The following is a 15,842-nucleotide window of genomic DNA, read 5'->3' as shown; positions in this document are numbered from 1 at the left end:
TAAACCTTTAAATGGAAGGCTAAATACTCTCTGGTTATTATTTGAAATTCCTGAACTACTCCAGTGATCTAGGAGTGAGCATTACTGGCAGCAGTGACTGGGTGCCAGTGCCGGTGTTGCTGTGCACGTCTGCAGTGTTCTGGGGCTTTGTTCCTGCTCTGGTATCTCGCTGGATCTGCCCTTCTCAGCAGAAATCCTTGATTGCTGTCTTGTTAGCCAGTTTAAATTGTATGGGAGCGAGGCAGTCTTTTCCTTTCCTTGGCACTGTCTCTGAGGGAGAGAGCCTTTTTGATGGATTGGTGACTCACGTACTCCGAGTTCTAGGTTTGTTTTTGTTTTTCTACAGAATCACACAGGGAGATTCTTTTCTAAGTGCATATTTGATAAACCTTTTTGTCCTGTTCCTTCCCTTTGCTTCCCTTTGTTCTCTTCCTCCCAAACTGATGATAGAAGGATCTGAGTCTTTGAAGAATGGAATTCTTCTATAATTCAAATTCTTTTTGCTCCTCAGACCAGGACAGGTGTAAAGAAGGGAGTGAGTGGGCGGAACCAAGCTGATGGATCTAATTTTAGTTGTTGGACTGGGACACTGAACTTTTCTACAGCTACAGATGGAGTTGTGGTTTGTATTTTGTTTGGGTTTATTTTTTAAATATTTTTTCCTTTTTAAAGCCTGTCTAGCCAAGTTTAACTCAAAGGAAAACAAAAGGTTTTCCTGGTGATATTTTTAGTTTCAGAATCTATTACTGGAAAATAATCTAACGTGGAAACTAAACTAAAGACCAGAATCCACTTGTTAATGGATGTATCCAGAGTAACTAGAGTTTCATAGATGTGAGAAACAGAAGTAGAAATTCTCTCTTTTGGAGTTTAGTCAATCTTGCCAAGTGTTTTAGGTTGTGATGCTGTAGCAGAATGAGCATCTTGTTCACATATGTGAGGCTGAATGTTGCAGGATCAAGTCTGGTTTTGAGGTTCTCATTTGTCTGGAATTACTTTCTGTGGTGATTTTTGGTAGTAATAATCTTGGAATAATTTACGTTCACAGGTATTCCAGTTTATTTCTGTAACTATTAAGTAACTTTACGATTAATGCTTACCTAAATGTATAGACTTTTCGCTGTTAATGTAATTTTGTACCTGCTTGGATAAATGGGTGCAGATTTTTGCTGCCCCTTGTGCTGCTTTACCAGGGCATATTTTCTGCCTGTAATGTGATGGATTTGTATTTATGTTGGTGCAGAAGCAACAGTTACACTGGTTTAAGTGGCAGAATTCACAGCTTCAGCTGAAATAGCAAAATTTTGTTGTGATAAAACTTCAGAAAAAAAATTCTGTGAAAGGCAAAATGTGTGTTATCTTTGAGAGGATACGTGCCGTGTGATCACACTCAAGATGGTCTGTTCTGCTGATGGAATGAGCTGGGATAAACTTGAAGGAATTTTTTCTCTTTTTTTTAACTGATTTTTGCCAACTCTACTGTTTTCTTTAAGGCTAACCAGAAATATGCTATTGCCAAAATGGGTGTGCCAGGGGAGGGAGGGATTTTTGAAATATAATTGTTATAAAACAAAAATGAACAATCCATGTTCCATGAACAATCAGTTATAATGGGAATTTTTTAAAAGGTTATTTTTGCCAAATAGCACAGCTTAAGATGTGAAATCTAAAGTTCTTGGTTTTGGCTTTTGCTGGAATTCAGTTAATTTTAGTAGTTGGTGCAGCGCTGTTTTGGATTTAGTACAAGAGTAATGTTGATGGCACACCAGTGGTTTAGTTGGTGCCAAGCAGTGCTTACTCTAAATCAAGGACTTTTGAGTTTCCTGTGCTCTGACAGTGAGCAGGTGCACAAGGAGCTGGGGGAACTGGGCAAAGGGATATTCCACAGCACAGAACCTCATGCCCAGAGTACAAACAGGGGGAGCTGGCTGGGAGACAGAGATTGATGCTCAGGGACTGGGTGGGCATTGGTCAGTGGGTGGTGAGCAACTGCATTGTGGCACTGGTTTCTCTTGGGTTTTAGTAATCTCTTTTTTCCATCCTTTTTTTTGGTTATTATCTGCCATTCACCACAGTTAATATTACTATTCTATCATAGTTTTATTTATTAAAGTGTTCTTATTTCAATGCAAGGTTTTACCTTTTTTTTTTTTTTTCACTTCTCTCCGTCCTACTGGGAGGGGTGATGGTGATCAAGTGACTGTGTGATATTATCCCAGCAGGGGTTAAACCATGACAGTCTTCCTGAGATTGTTCCTTTTCTTACTCTAAATTGGAACAGAGAGATGTTTGAAATCATGGGAAAAAATTTTGAAACACAAACAAGTGGCTCCCCAGTCTATGTTTTGGCTTTGTACAAGAAGTGACCCATTTTTTCTCCTAACATCTGAGCATTCAGCAACTCCTGTCATCATCATTTATCTAAAGGTTTTAGAGGTTTAATGTTGTGGTTGGTTTTTTGTTTGTTTTTAAACCAATCAAAATAATGTATTGTGAGAGCTCTTTATAATATAATGAGCTTAGAGCAATGGACTTTGCTTGCCTTTATTTCGTTCTGTTAGAACTTGGCAGCCATTACAACTGAGCCTTTATTTAACACATCCGCATTTCTAGTGGAGTTAATTTTAAAGGGTTTCTTAGTAGTGTTGGGCTTTTTTGTCACTCAGGGACAGAGGATGCTGTGGAGTTGCAGTGACTGCTCCTCAGCACTTCCGTTGCGACATGATGTGGTTTTCAAAGTTTGTGTTGCTTTTGTTTTAGCAGCATTTGAAATTTAATTATTCTCTTACATAATCTAAATGCTGCACTTTTTAGTTTGCTATGATTCAAGTATGTGTGAATGAGTTTGGGAGGCAGAGTTTTTCAACTTAATTTGGATGTGCTGACCCTCAAGTTAACTTTCAGCATTAAGTTGTCCACGTAATTCTCTTTTTGGAGTAATTAAGGAAAGTGAAGGCTCAAGTGAAAGTTACCTTCTTGTCATACACGTTTGGTTGTTGTTGATGACTGAAAAAGGTTTGACAGTTTTGAGAATGTAATTTGATATCTGGCACTTGTTGGCATTTTACTTGGGTATTTTTATAACAGAATGAAAACCTGTCAGTTCCTGCTCATCCCTGTCCCTATATCCTGATCTACTTGGAAAAGGAACCTAGTAAAAAAACAGGGGGCAGGCTAATTTTAGGGTTTTGATTAAATGTATGGACTTGACAAACCCATAGATTTTTGAAAATTCTGGGACATTTAAAATAATTTGATATGAATTATTTGAGCGTATAATTTTTGTATCTTTGTATACAACCTATGTGACTCCCAACTTCTGCTTCTACAATACTATTGCTTTAAACTCAGTCTTTTATTCACACAAAATGTTAAATGCTCTGATTCTGTAGTAGCTGCTTGGGTGGTAGTTTTGGTTGTTCATTATAGATTTTTGTAATCTTCTGGCTGACCTTTTAATCTGCTTTGGGCAGCTCTGTGAAATGCTGGTGGTGTGTGGGGTGCCTGATGTGGTTGGAAGGCACTTCCTGTGCAAGGGGAAGTATGTACTCCCCTTGGGGTTTGTAGAGCTGTTGCAAGAGCTCTGTACAAAGTGCCAGCATTTACATAACTTGAAAAATCAGACTATGGGCTAGACAATGGCAAGCAACAGCCCTGCAACCTGTGGTTTATTGAGCCACATCTCAGTTTTGATCTTTCCTGACTCCTTGAGCTGAATTAATTTTATGTCATCGTAGCTCGAGAAGTGTAAGCATGGCTGAAGGTGTGATATGAACAGTTTGCAGTGTCATCTAGGCCATGGCAACACAAATAAAACCTCACACGAGGCTTGTGTGTAAGTGAGAGCTCTTGGGTTTTTTTTGGTTCTTTGGGTTGTGTTTTTGTTCTTAATGTATATTTGCATGGTTTCACTTCCTGCTGGACTTCCGTGTTGGCTTGATGTATAGAGCTTGCACAGCTGCAAAAACTTTTATAACTTACACAAGGACAATCTTAATAAAGTCCTGTTAAACTTTATTTAAGTGTAGTTCAAATGCAGGTTTTTCCATTTCTTTGCTCAGGCTGCAGTTCTTTTCAATTGTCCCCCTAATAATTGGGATTGGAAGCCTTTTCTTTAGTCTGACCTCATCGGGGGGCTGATTGTGCTGCAGGTGATTCTACTTTGAGTGGCTTCTTGTGGATAAAAACTTGCTGGATCATCCTCATCTTCAGCTGCACTTCCCTAATGCAGCCTGCAATGAATCATGTTCAAGGGATGGGCAGGTGGTGAATGGTGAAACCAGCACATTTCATTTAGGAACAACTATCAGGATGTCAAACTGTACCTTTTGCTCTTTAAAATTATTTTATTGGTGGCTTTTGAGATGCTGTTGTGGGCCAGCTGTTTTTTTTTTTAAAAAAGTGCCGTGTTTTGTTGTGTCATCTATCTTACCTGATGGCAAACTCCAAATTTAAATTACCTTCTAGTATTCAGGAGTGAGGATATGTCTTTTGTTTGTGTGATTCTTTGTGGTGAATTACATAGAAATCAGTAGAATTAGTAGCATTATTGGTCCTAATCTTCAAAACAAACAGCCCTCAAATTCTATCAATAAATTTGTAGAAGTTAATGAAGGCTGTAAATGATTTTTTAAAGCTTTTAGGTATTTTAAAATTATTTATTGCAATTTGCATTGAGGAAGTGAATCCAAAATATTTAAAGACCTGCCTTAATTGGTGATTATTTAATTTGAGAGACACAGAAATAGTGCTAAGCTAGATGGATGTAGTGTCTGAATTTTGTTGGGGTTTAGTTTCTAAAGTATACAGAGTATTGCATTCTAATGCTGTTCATGTCAATGTTTATGTAGTACCTACTACACTGGGGTCTTTCGCTGAGATCTCAGATGTTAAATGAGTGTAAATAAGAACGGTGCACACCCTTGGACCATTTTCATGTCATTAACCTGCCCTCCCCCCATTTTACAGTGTCACCATGGAAAAAACTGCTAGCAAATTGACCTTTATATAGCCAAAATAGAAGCTGTCCTGTCTGGATTTGGGTTTAGCTCAGTTGATTCATTCAGCCGTTTGTGGCCACACAGGAAGCCCCATTCATACGCTCACAAAGCCTAATGGCTGTTTGTACAGTGGGATTGATCTGATTACTCTTCTCTCTCTTGTGCTATTTACAGTCTGCTGCCAATTCACAGAAAGGGAAGAGAATGGCTGCAAAGGAGAAGTTGGAGGCAGTATTAAACGTGGCCCTAAGGGTCCCCAGCATCATGCTGTTGGATGTCTTGTACAGATGGGATGTCAGCTCATTCTTCCAGCAGATCCAAAGAAGTAGCCTGCACAACAACCCTCTCTTCCAGTACAAGTACTTGGCCCTTAATATGCATTATGTGGGTAAGTATAGATCTACTCAAGAGAAAATACTACTTTACTAAATGCCTTTTGGCTTGCTACAAGAATTTGAAGAATTTAGTAATAGCATGTTAATATATTGAATACAAAGAATAACATGACAATGCATTCATTACAGTCCTGCCTAAGGGACAGTTTATGTTAGCAGGAAATAAATCCTGCCCAGGGTTTTTACTGATTGTTGTTGTTTAGCCTTTACAAGTAGACCTGGTGTTTGGAAACACAATTGATGTCCTCAAGGAAGAACACAGGGACTTTGGCTGGTGTCTGATGAGGAAACTGCTGTGAAATGCTATGCAGACAAGAAGTATAGAAACTTAACATTAAACAAGAGACTAGAGAAAATGTGGCCTGCTTTGGACTGACCACAGCACTAGAAATTTAGTTATCTCTGCTGCACCATTTTGGCTCTTCAGTTTACACCCTTATGAACCATCTCTTTGCTGTGAGTGGATTTGTGCAGGTAACCAGTCCTTGTGTGCAGATAAATGGACAAAATTACTAACTCGGTTCAGGCAGCTGAGGTGTGAACCTTGGCCTGCAAGTCTAGCTCTGGAATGCCAGATGTCTGTTTTTAGGAGATGAAAGGATTGGTGTGCTGAGACCTGCTCTCCAGGTGGGAATGTGATTCATCTGCACATGGGGCAAATTAAGGATTGGATTCAGGCAGTTGAGGTTGATCTCTGGTGAGCACTTGCCTGAGCACTGCCTGGCTTGGAGAGAAAGGGCTAGCATGTAATTTAACCACTCTGGAGTGTTTCTTCCTTGTAGATGGTTTTGGAAGATAAATATGTACTGCAGTCAGCTAAAGGAAGCACACTTTACTTAAGCAGTTAGGAAACTGGGCTTTTGAAGGAGCATGTCCTGACTTTAATCCTGATGCATAAGTGTTAGAATGAGGCTTCCCTTTTTTTGTAATGTCTGTTGTCTGGAAATCATTTACTGCACTAAAAGTGTGTGCAGCTTTCTTTGTAATGGCTCCACTATACTCATGCTGAGATGACAGTGTGCTTGCAGTACAGAACATTGGTTCCCTTTTTCCTTTGTCTATGGGAGAGGACAGCTCTGTTTGGAGCTGGTGAATGTAACACAGGACTGTGGTGGCCTGTACCTACAGCTGGCTTGCTCCTGCATTTGTGTGCACATACAAAGCTTTTAGGAATAACTTTATCAGGTCAGGTTCTAATGCAGAATTAAAAGCTGTGCAGTAGGTTTTCAAGATGGCAGTGGGTAATTTCCAGCTATGACAAAGCCCTTAATAGCCAATTGATAATCTTTGCCTTGTTAAAATATGTGAGATACACCAATAAAAGACACTGCAGAGGGGGTGGGCATTGTTACCAAAGAATTTCTCATCTGGTTGCTATTTTTTGGACTAAACCAGTGGAATCTAACTTTTTGCTCCTTGTACAAGGGGTACTTTTTGTCCTGGTGCACAATCACTCAGCAGTTCTTTTACTTCTTGCTTTTATGACATCGAATGTAAGCACTTTGATTTCTCCAACTGGTGATTGCTGAGCAAGAAGAGCTTCTAAATTGTCAAACAAGGTGCTTGTTTTAAAGGATTTTCAGACAATTCTTAGTGACAAAACTTTTCACGTAAAGTTGCTGTGTTTCATTTCCGTGATTGTTGCGGATTTAAGCTGTGTCAGGGTGAAGCTGGGCTAAATCAATTTACATGCCTCCATGACATATTATAGATTTAGTTGCATTGCTTTAGATTATAACATTAATTAAGATGATGTATCAAAATATATAAATTGGATTTGTAGGGAAAACGAAGTACTTTTCCACCAGTTTGGAGAATTGAGCTTCTTTGAAGATACATTGGGGGAAATTAATTGCCAGCATATAATTTAAACAACAATTCACCGTGGATGCGTTTCAACATGCTAATCTACTTTATTTAGGAAAAAAAATCCTCTATTCATATTTGCAGTTAGGAAACATTATCAGCAAATGCAGTGGCAGCTTTGCAATATCAAACAATCACAATTTCTTCCACAAGCCAGTATCTTGTAGTGCTATATATAGTGCTATGTAAGTATTTCCAGCAGCTGAGGAAATTGCGTGCATCTATCTCAGGCAGATGCTCAAGGAGCAATTCGATTAGAGAGCCCTAAAAATTAATAAACTCTACCAATCTTTATATAGTGAACCTTTTCCTGGAACTAAGGAGACAGAATTGGAAAATTGTTCAAAACTGGGGGTTACCAGGAGAGTATTTTCTGTTTCAATGTAACAAGTAAAATTATGTGTGTCCTATGTGATTCCCATTCCAGTTAACAGTACTGTGGGTATAATAAAAGCTTCTGAAATGCACTTTGTTCTTTGAAAAAACTTTTGCTTTTCCTATCTTTCCATGAAACAGCCCTTATCTGCTCAAGCAAAGGAAAATACTCAGTCTTGATAACCACTCAACCACAATTTCACCTGCATGAAATTTAACTAAATATGCACAGAGCAGTGCAAACAGCAGAGATAAATTTCTGGTTAGAATTGGTGAAACCTCTGTGTAGGGTAGATTAGGGCTTATTGCCAGACTACTCCATTTTCTTCTGCACTGTAGAGTAGCTGTGAGAAAACAGACACTCCTTTTTTGTGTTCTTTTGGTGGAGAAGGTGGAAAAAAGTTGAAACCACATAATTTCCTCCTCTGAAGAAGGGCAAAGCAATGCTGTTTGTGCCAACTGGTAAATACTCTGAGCTAGATGGAAAGAGTCATGAGCTTAACCTATAATCAGAATCAGGGTTGGAATTTAAGTCACTGTCATGGGTGAGGCACAGAATTGCACAAAATACAGGGTTTTCTTACTCAAGAGTAAAAATAGAGCAGTTTTCTATCTTAAACTGTATTCTTTGTCATTACAAAAAATAAAAATAAATTCTCAGGGAAAAAAATGTATTTAAATATTTGGAATAAGTATAAGGTGTGTCATCTTTCACAACCCTGCTTGTAATAACAGTTTCTTGAACTGCATGGTTAATACCTTAATCTCTTGGTCACATCACTTGATAGGTGTGAACTGCTTGTAATGAATGCTGCTTTTATGAGGGGGGCTTGAGGGAGGAGAAACCTGCTGGACTTCCTGCCCTTGTGTGCTGATTGTACCCTTTGGTCTGCCCACTTCTTTAAGCTCTTGTGCTTTACGTAGAAGATCTTTTACTTAGATTTCTTTTTTTATGTTGCCTTTTAAGGGGAAAGGTATTCTACTCTGGTACAAACACTCTAAGAAGTGTCAAATGAAGTTTCAGTGTGAGAAGAAATGAGTTGGTTCATTACAGAAACAAAACTCCTAAAATTGCAAGAAGAGGATGCATGACTTAAATGTGTAAATACAGTTACTGCATACAAAGATGAGGTCCTGCTTAGAATCAGCATCTCTGGCTTTGCTGCCTTATGTCTTCTGTCTTTCTCCTGCCAGCAGCACTTAGATAAATGGCTAGTAGAACTATTTTCTGAGTGTTACTATTTAATTTTAAGCTATTTTTAATCAAGTGCAATTTGATGACATGGACTTGGTCTTTATTTCTTAAAATAATTACTTGTTACGTCTTCTCATTCTCTTCTTGGATAAAATGCAGCATATGCTGCAGTTGATAGGACACAGGAGGAGGTAGAGAGTGTGCCATGCTCAAGCTCCAGCACAGTTTGTTTATTTTCTGACTCAAGATTCCTCTACTGCTCCCTAAATATTGTAGGTTTTCCTAAGCAGCTTTCTCAGCATATGGATACTTTCAGGTAGCTTTTCTGTATAAAGCTGATGTCTCTTATTTGGAAACCCACATCACTACTTTTTTTTTTTTTTTAAAGGAGTTACTAGCAGCATTTGTGAAAGGAGGTGCTTAAAATTTTTGATTCTGAATACCAGTCTCATGACAGCCTTGCAGCTTGTCTTAGAGATTCATAAAGAGCCTCTGAATCATATGGCAGAGCTAGAATCAAAAGTCCATTTTATTTGTTCAGAGAATACTGCAAATCTCTGTAAAGAATTCAGTTTCTTGGATTATTTATACTTAGACTACCCAATCTGTTATGTATTTAAATATTGAAGAAACAGCTGTTGATGGCAGTACCCCAATAATGAATAAATTGTTTTGTTGGCATTACTTTCACCAAGATGTGCAGATGTTGATAACAAGATTTCTGATCTCTGTTATAGTTGTTCTGAGCCATGACTGAATAAATGCCAATTTCCATATGTGCAAGTATGTTTAGATGTGTGCTTTCTCAAATTTGAACTAATTTTCTGGCATTTTCTGGAGGACAGGTATGTAAAAGTATACATTTAAAAAATCCTCTCTTCAGATGGATGATTTAGACATTGACAATTTATGAAATCTCTGTGCCAATTGCAGTGTAACCAGTCTGGTGATCCTGAGAATTAGACACACTGAAAATAAAGGTGCCAGTTGTTCTGTAGTGCTTTTGCCATCTCAAATGCAGGCTTTCAGAGGTATGTCCTGTTCTATTGGCACTTGCATGTAGTGGCCAGATATTTGTCTGAACAAACTGAAATGAGGACAGTCAAGGATTAGGCTGAAGTGCAGTGACTAACTCAGAGTGCACTGATCCCTCTTTGAGGCAGGAGAGCTGGGTGTTGGGATTCAGTCTGTGGCTCATGACTTGCTGCTTCCCAGCAAGTTGCTTTGCAAATCATGGACCCTTTACCCTCACAGGATATGGGAAAATGGAAAAGTAGAGCCTCTAAATTAATTTCCTGATAGAATCCAAGGACTTGTACTCCTACTTTCTGGCACTCTAAGAGTTGGTGTGGCCTTATTAAGAAATGTTATGAGCTCTCTGATGTGCAAAGTTCTCATTTTTAGACTAAATGTGCAGGAAACTGTGAGTGATAATATGAAATGGACACAAGGGATCTGTAATCATGCAAATGAGCACTAAAGTGCTTCATAAAGAGGATGAGTTGTGACTTTGATCATGTTCCAGAAGCCTTCATTGTGTGCAGTCAATAAACCTCAGACACCTGAGTCGGCAAAGAGGTAATTCTGGTAAGAGAAGCTGGGAACACCTTGGTGCTGCATAAGTGGAGAGATTGCTGAAAGGCAGTCTGTGAGCTGCTCTCACTGAACAATGAGCACTGCACAGCCAGAGGTTTTCATTGAGCTGAATCAACAGGTTGTAAATGAGGTCACGAACTGGTTAATACACCAATGTTCTTGTCTAGCAGTGTTTAACTTTGCTTTTCTGCTTAGGATGATTTTCACAGTTTATTTTCTCCAGTGGAGCCTAAACCTGTACCATCTTGCATGAGAGGCAGTGGAAGTTCTCTGCTTCCTTGTGCTCCTGAATAGGAGCTGAGTGGGGGATTTGTGTATTTTTAAGGATGGCAGAATGTGTCTGCTGTAATGCTCCTTACAGCTGGAGGCATAAAGATGCAAGTCTCTTTCTTGGTGTTGTGGCACTAGGGTACCCTGACTGCACTCAGGAAAGATTATTCTGTCTTTATCTTTTTTGTTTATCGTTTTTAATGTGTGTTAGAACCATTCCTTTACTGGGGCAGGAATCGGGCTTCCCTGAGCCTGCTGCTTGCTTTTCACAGAAATGTACGTGATGAGTCAAAAGGGACAATGCACCAAGTCCCAAGAGCAAAAATAGCACAGCCCAAATCAAAGTGCTCACTGTTGACACAGAGCTCAAAAACTCCATTTGGATGGAAGTGAGTGTTAGTTATCGTTAACCCCTGCTCAGAGGTTACCCAGTAAGATTACTGCTTCTCAAACTGTAATCCTTGTGTGTGGGGACTCTCTCCAAAGGGATAAATGTTCTCAGCATCATGTTTTCTTCTGGCAGAGGAGGTGCAAATGAAAACAGAATGTAATGGTTTAGATGAGAAAGCTACTGTGAGAAACATAATTTCCTGGTCCTTTTTTTTTTTTTTTTTTTTTTTTTTTGAAGTGGAATCTTATTTACATTGTACGCTAATTACTTCATTTGTCTGTATGAGAACAAAGGGAATAGAATATTATTGCAAGTATGTCTGAATTTGGGTTTGTCATCCTATTCTTCTGCAATCAGATGGGTTGGTAAAGAATTATTTGGCTTCTTTTTTTTTTTTTTTTTTTTTTTGGCAGAAGCTTTGTTGATAAAAATGGGGTTGGTGCCACTTTGGGAATAGGGCCTCTGCAGCAAAAATGCAAATATTGCAGTATGAAGTATGCTGAAATCTCCCTCTTAACCAAGTCACAAGAGGAAATTGTAAATAAGATTGAATGGGAACTACTTTAAATGTCTGTTGCTCTCCCCCTCTTCCAAGTCTAACAATTAAACCAAACGGCTGCCTCAAAGTGAACATTTATATTCCAGCCCAAACTCCTGAGCAGTGGAGTTCACTGCTGAAACTTCTGCAGTAACCTTGGCTGTCTCGTGCTGCTTCCCTGCACAGATCTGAGCATCTGTGCAGAGTGGAAGCCTGCTGGTTAGAAGGCACTGTGACAGCACTTGCTTCATCTTTTAATTTAGCCTTTTATTTTTTTTTCCCACTCCCTCATTGTATCTCGAAGGATCTTAAGTATTTTGATTAAATTTGTGATCATGTAGAAAAGAATGAACTTTAGTGAAATCTAAAATCCTTCCATGTATTACATCTTTGTTACTGCCCTCTAAAAAGTGTTACTTTTACAGAAATGATCCTGCCATTGCTCAGGTACATCATCACATGGCCAAGGAGCAGACTTTTTTGTGATAGAATAAGGTAAAGATGACAGAGCTTAAATACAGATACAGTAAACAGGTATTCTGAAACTATTTATAGAGGAATAAAAGACTGCATAATAAACTCAGTTTAGTTCTCCACCTGAAGGTGAGTCACAGGCTACAGAGAGAAGGAAAGGTTTAGAGATATTTGACTCGTGCTGGAATGCTAGATGGTTGTGGGTTGTTCCTCAGGGAGAATTGTCCCTCACAAGGGAATGCAGGGGTGAATGCAGCAGAGGTGAGATGTAGGAATGAATGCAGATTGTTTGAGAGCTCTGGAGCTGGCTCCTGAGGCTGTGGTGTGATGCAAGGTAGTGAAATGTCTTCACAGAGACTGCCGAGGAGTTCCTGCTCTTGTCATTTGTGTGGTTGGTAGAAGGCAGGTGGTGAACAGGAAGTCCAGCAAATGCAGGTGTTCGTGAAGAAAACTGATGGTGTAGAACATCTGATGTGCTGTAAGTAGAAGAAAATTATTCTGTATAAAACAGTCGCTAGAAGGAAACTGATGGGAGTGCTGTGTTTCAGTGTGTTTCAGGCCCCTTTCAAAAAGCTCAAAATAAAAATTATTCTGTTCTCCAGGCTGAACAGCCCCAACTCCCCCAGTCTGTCCTCACAGAGAGAGGTGCTCCAGCCCTCTGGTCAAAATTATATTGTACATAATTAGTGACTTGTATGACACTTGATTTTTAATAAAAGATACTGCTGATTATTTCAGCTGTTTAAAAACGGCATCCTGAGACAAATGTGCAACTTGTCACATCCACTTCATGGAGATGACTGAAAAATTATCTTTAATGTTAAATACATAAATGATATACTGATATTTTAGAAAATAGGCTTTGTCTGTCATTGATCCTATAATCTGTCTTACCTGAATTGATCTTTCTCTGCTTGGCATCTTGTGGATCTGTTGTCTTTTCTAGGAACATCTTGCAGGATTTTGAAGACCAAACTTGGTCTTGGTAGATTTTTACAGAGGTGGCTTATTGAACATGGCAGATTCTAAGCAGCCTTGAAATACTTCTTCATAAATACTGACTCTGAAATATCTTTTTCAAATACTGGAACATGCTGTGTTCCCCAGCTGGTTTATAGTACCTGGTTGTGCCACTGCTTATGAGTGCTTAATCTAGAGTTGCATTATTACATATATTTCAAAAGCTAAAAATATAAATTAGCTTCAAAGACTATGCCTGATGTTGCTGAATAAATGTATGAAACTTTAAATGTGACATGATTGGTGTGGTTGTGAGGGTCAGGATATGTTCTTCTCTAACATTTTTTTCTTAGGGAGTTGTTGGCTGTTGCTGGGTTGTTTTCCTGAGTGGATTTCAGTGCCAGGCTCTTGAGCTGACCTTCAGAAAGAGCACAGGTGCACTGCAGTGATGGAGAGAGAGCTTGGAAATAAATATTTGTAAGGGCACCGTGGGCTGAGTTTTTGATCTGCAGCCTGTCTGGAAAGGAGGAGTATGGACATGCACCACTCAGTTATGGAGTGGACTTCAAAGTGCTGCTTTATGTGGGTCTCTGAGTGAGATCCTTATGAAAATAAGGATCAGGGCTCTGCTTGTTGGAGAGGCTGCTGAGCAGCCAGGCTGTGGTCTTAAAGAGTAAAGCTGGATCTGCATTGGGTCATTTTCAGCAGCCTCACTAAATGCTAATGAGAAGTGCAGGAACTGCTGGGATAAAAAGCTACAAATCCTAGGCTGTGGCAGGTCTTGTCCTTGATTTATGCAACCCTGATAGCTGAAGTGGGCTTTAATATGACTAATATGGAGTAAAGCTTCTGTGTCCCCATCTTATATTGTGAACATGCTAAGTGTTATTTTTATTTGGTGTTAGTATTTTTTTAAATATCAACTTCTGCTTTTTGTTACAGGTTACATCTTAAGTGTTGTGCTCCTGACTTTACCAAGGCAACACCTGGTTCAGCTTTACCTGTACTTTCTGACTGCACTGCTGCTTTATGCTGGGCACCAAATTTCCAGGTAAGGATAAATGGATTAGATTTTTTAGCTTGTTTTGGGAATTAGAAAAATAACAGTTATTTTGTTAATATTGTCTATAAATGGTTTTGTGGAGGCTTTCTTTCTATGTCAGACACCTAAATATATCTTGCTGTTCTTTGTCTTTGAAAAAGTTTACAGAACTAAATTATGCAGTCAAGTAATTCTTTGAAGTCATTGAAAAAGCACCAGGAATTTTGAGCTACTTGACTGGGGAGTGTAATGCCCACCAATCTAAGGAGAGAAAGCACTTACCACAAGACTAAATGTGAACTCTGATGCAGTAATCTAACTTAGTGGCTCAGCTAAAATGCTTTTAGCACTGGGGTGTTTTACACAGCAGACAGGATGTTACTTTTAGTTTCCTGGTACCTCAGGAGAGAGAGCAAATAGAGATCTGGAATCCAGTAAAAACAAAGTAGTAGTGGAATTTATTCTTAAAATGTATTACACAAATTTTAATTTACAGTGGATGCAGGTGTTTTGGATCTAAAACACAGAGCAGGAGTCTGGAGAACTCCGAGTCAAACAAGACAAAATCAACCATCTTTGTTTGGCCCCAGCTGTGTTGAAAGCCAGTTTAAATTTTCATATTGACACAATGGTTAATTGGAACCAAAGACACTGCCATCACATTAAAGGCTTTGCATGGGAAGTTTTGAAAATATGTATTTGAGCCTGACTTATTTTGGTGCCTGCTGATCGGAAACATTTAAAAATGTGCTTTCAATTGATTTAATGGAAGCTATAGTTTTGTTATTTCCGCATCAAAATTGTTGTTCCAGAGCATTTGCTGGAATGCTTTTCTTGATATGTTGCAGTTCAAGGAAGTGTTAATGAAGGTTTTGTGATGATTTGACATGTCGCTGTTGTGGCTGTCAGAGTTGCAGTTAGTGATTTCCTGAAAAGGATGAGTCTACAAGAGAGGAGTTATAGCCTCTTACTGCCTTAGTAGGAAGGAAAAAAGGATTTATTTGTCATCCTCAGGGGAGTCCTGTGTTGTTATAGATGGAATTTGTGTGTGTTTCTTATAGGGTTAAAGGCTTATTTATTAGAAAAAGCAACCTAAACATTATTTAAGCGTTGAAATAATAAATCTAGTAACAAATGCTCATCAGATGCAGGGCTTTGGTACAGAACATTTACAACTGGAGGTGTTTATGCCACTTCAGATCTTTAAATTTTTAGAAGAAAGGGAGGTGTTACGTGTTTGATTGATGCATTAAGGGATAGCACTGTGTTTGTTTTTAATACCTTGTTTGTATTTCTGTGTAATAGGAATTCTGACTTCTGTTGCTTTGTGAGGTTTGAGACTTAATAGGCTTTATTGTGACATATTTAGTAAACACTGTTTGGACTGTTCTGTGTGTTCCTACTAAGCTTTCTCTATTTGGTGCTCCTGGAGCGAATTAATAAAGACTTTAATTAAATCTTGCATTAACTAGCACAAAAAATATATTTAATTAAAAGATGTCATGGATTCAAATAGTCCAGCACTATTCCCAAGGTATTTTGCAAGGCAAATGTAGCTGCTGACACTTCTGAGTGAGCTTACCCACTCCCTAGGCATAAGGCTGGTTTGGTTTGGAAGGAAGCACAGTGCAAAGGGCTCTCAGCTGAAGCCTTTGTACAGTCAGGGAATGTGGGGAGTGATACTTGAATTAACCTTACAAAAGAATTTTTAAATCTCATCAGTTTTCATACTGAAAATAG

General features: G+C 38.8%; 1 protein-coding gene across 2 annotated transcripts in view; it reads left to right on the top strand.

Annotated features, from left to right (window-relative positions):
- Window positions 1–15,842, top strand: part of RNF145 (ring finger protein 145) — a 47,421-nt gene that overhangs the window by 4,029 nt on the left and 27,550 nt on the right. For both annotated transcript variants that reach the window (XM_021530719.4, XM_021530720.4), the window contains exons 2-3: window positions 5,175–5,388; window positions 14,003–14,111. In XM_021530719.4, coding sequence (XP_021386394.1) covers window positions 5,205–5,388; window positions 14,003–14,111 — 293 coding nt within the window. In that variant the 5' untranslated portion in view covers window positions 5,175–5,204. The remainder of the gene's footprint in view (window positions 1–5,174; window positions 5,389–14,002; window positions 14,112–15,842) is intronic.

Source organism: Lonchura striata, chromosome 13 (genome assembly GCF_050655825.1).
Source record: "Lonchura striata isolate lonStrDom1 chromosome 13, ASM5065582v1, whole genome shotgun sequence".
Classification (NCBI taxonomy): Eukaryota; Metazoa; Chordata; class Aves; order Passeriformes; family Estrildidae; genus Lonchura; species Lonchura striata.
The sequence above is the reverse complement of the archived record's forward strand: the minus strand, read 5'-3'. Positions and strand labels throughout refer to the sequence as shown.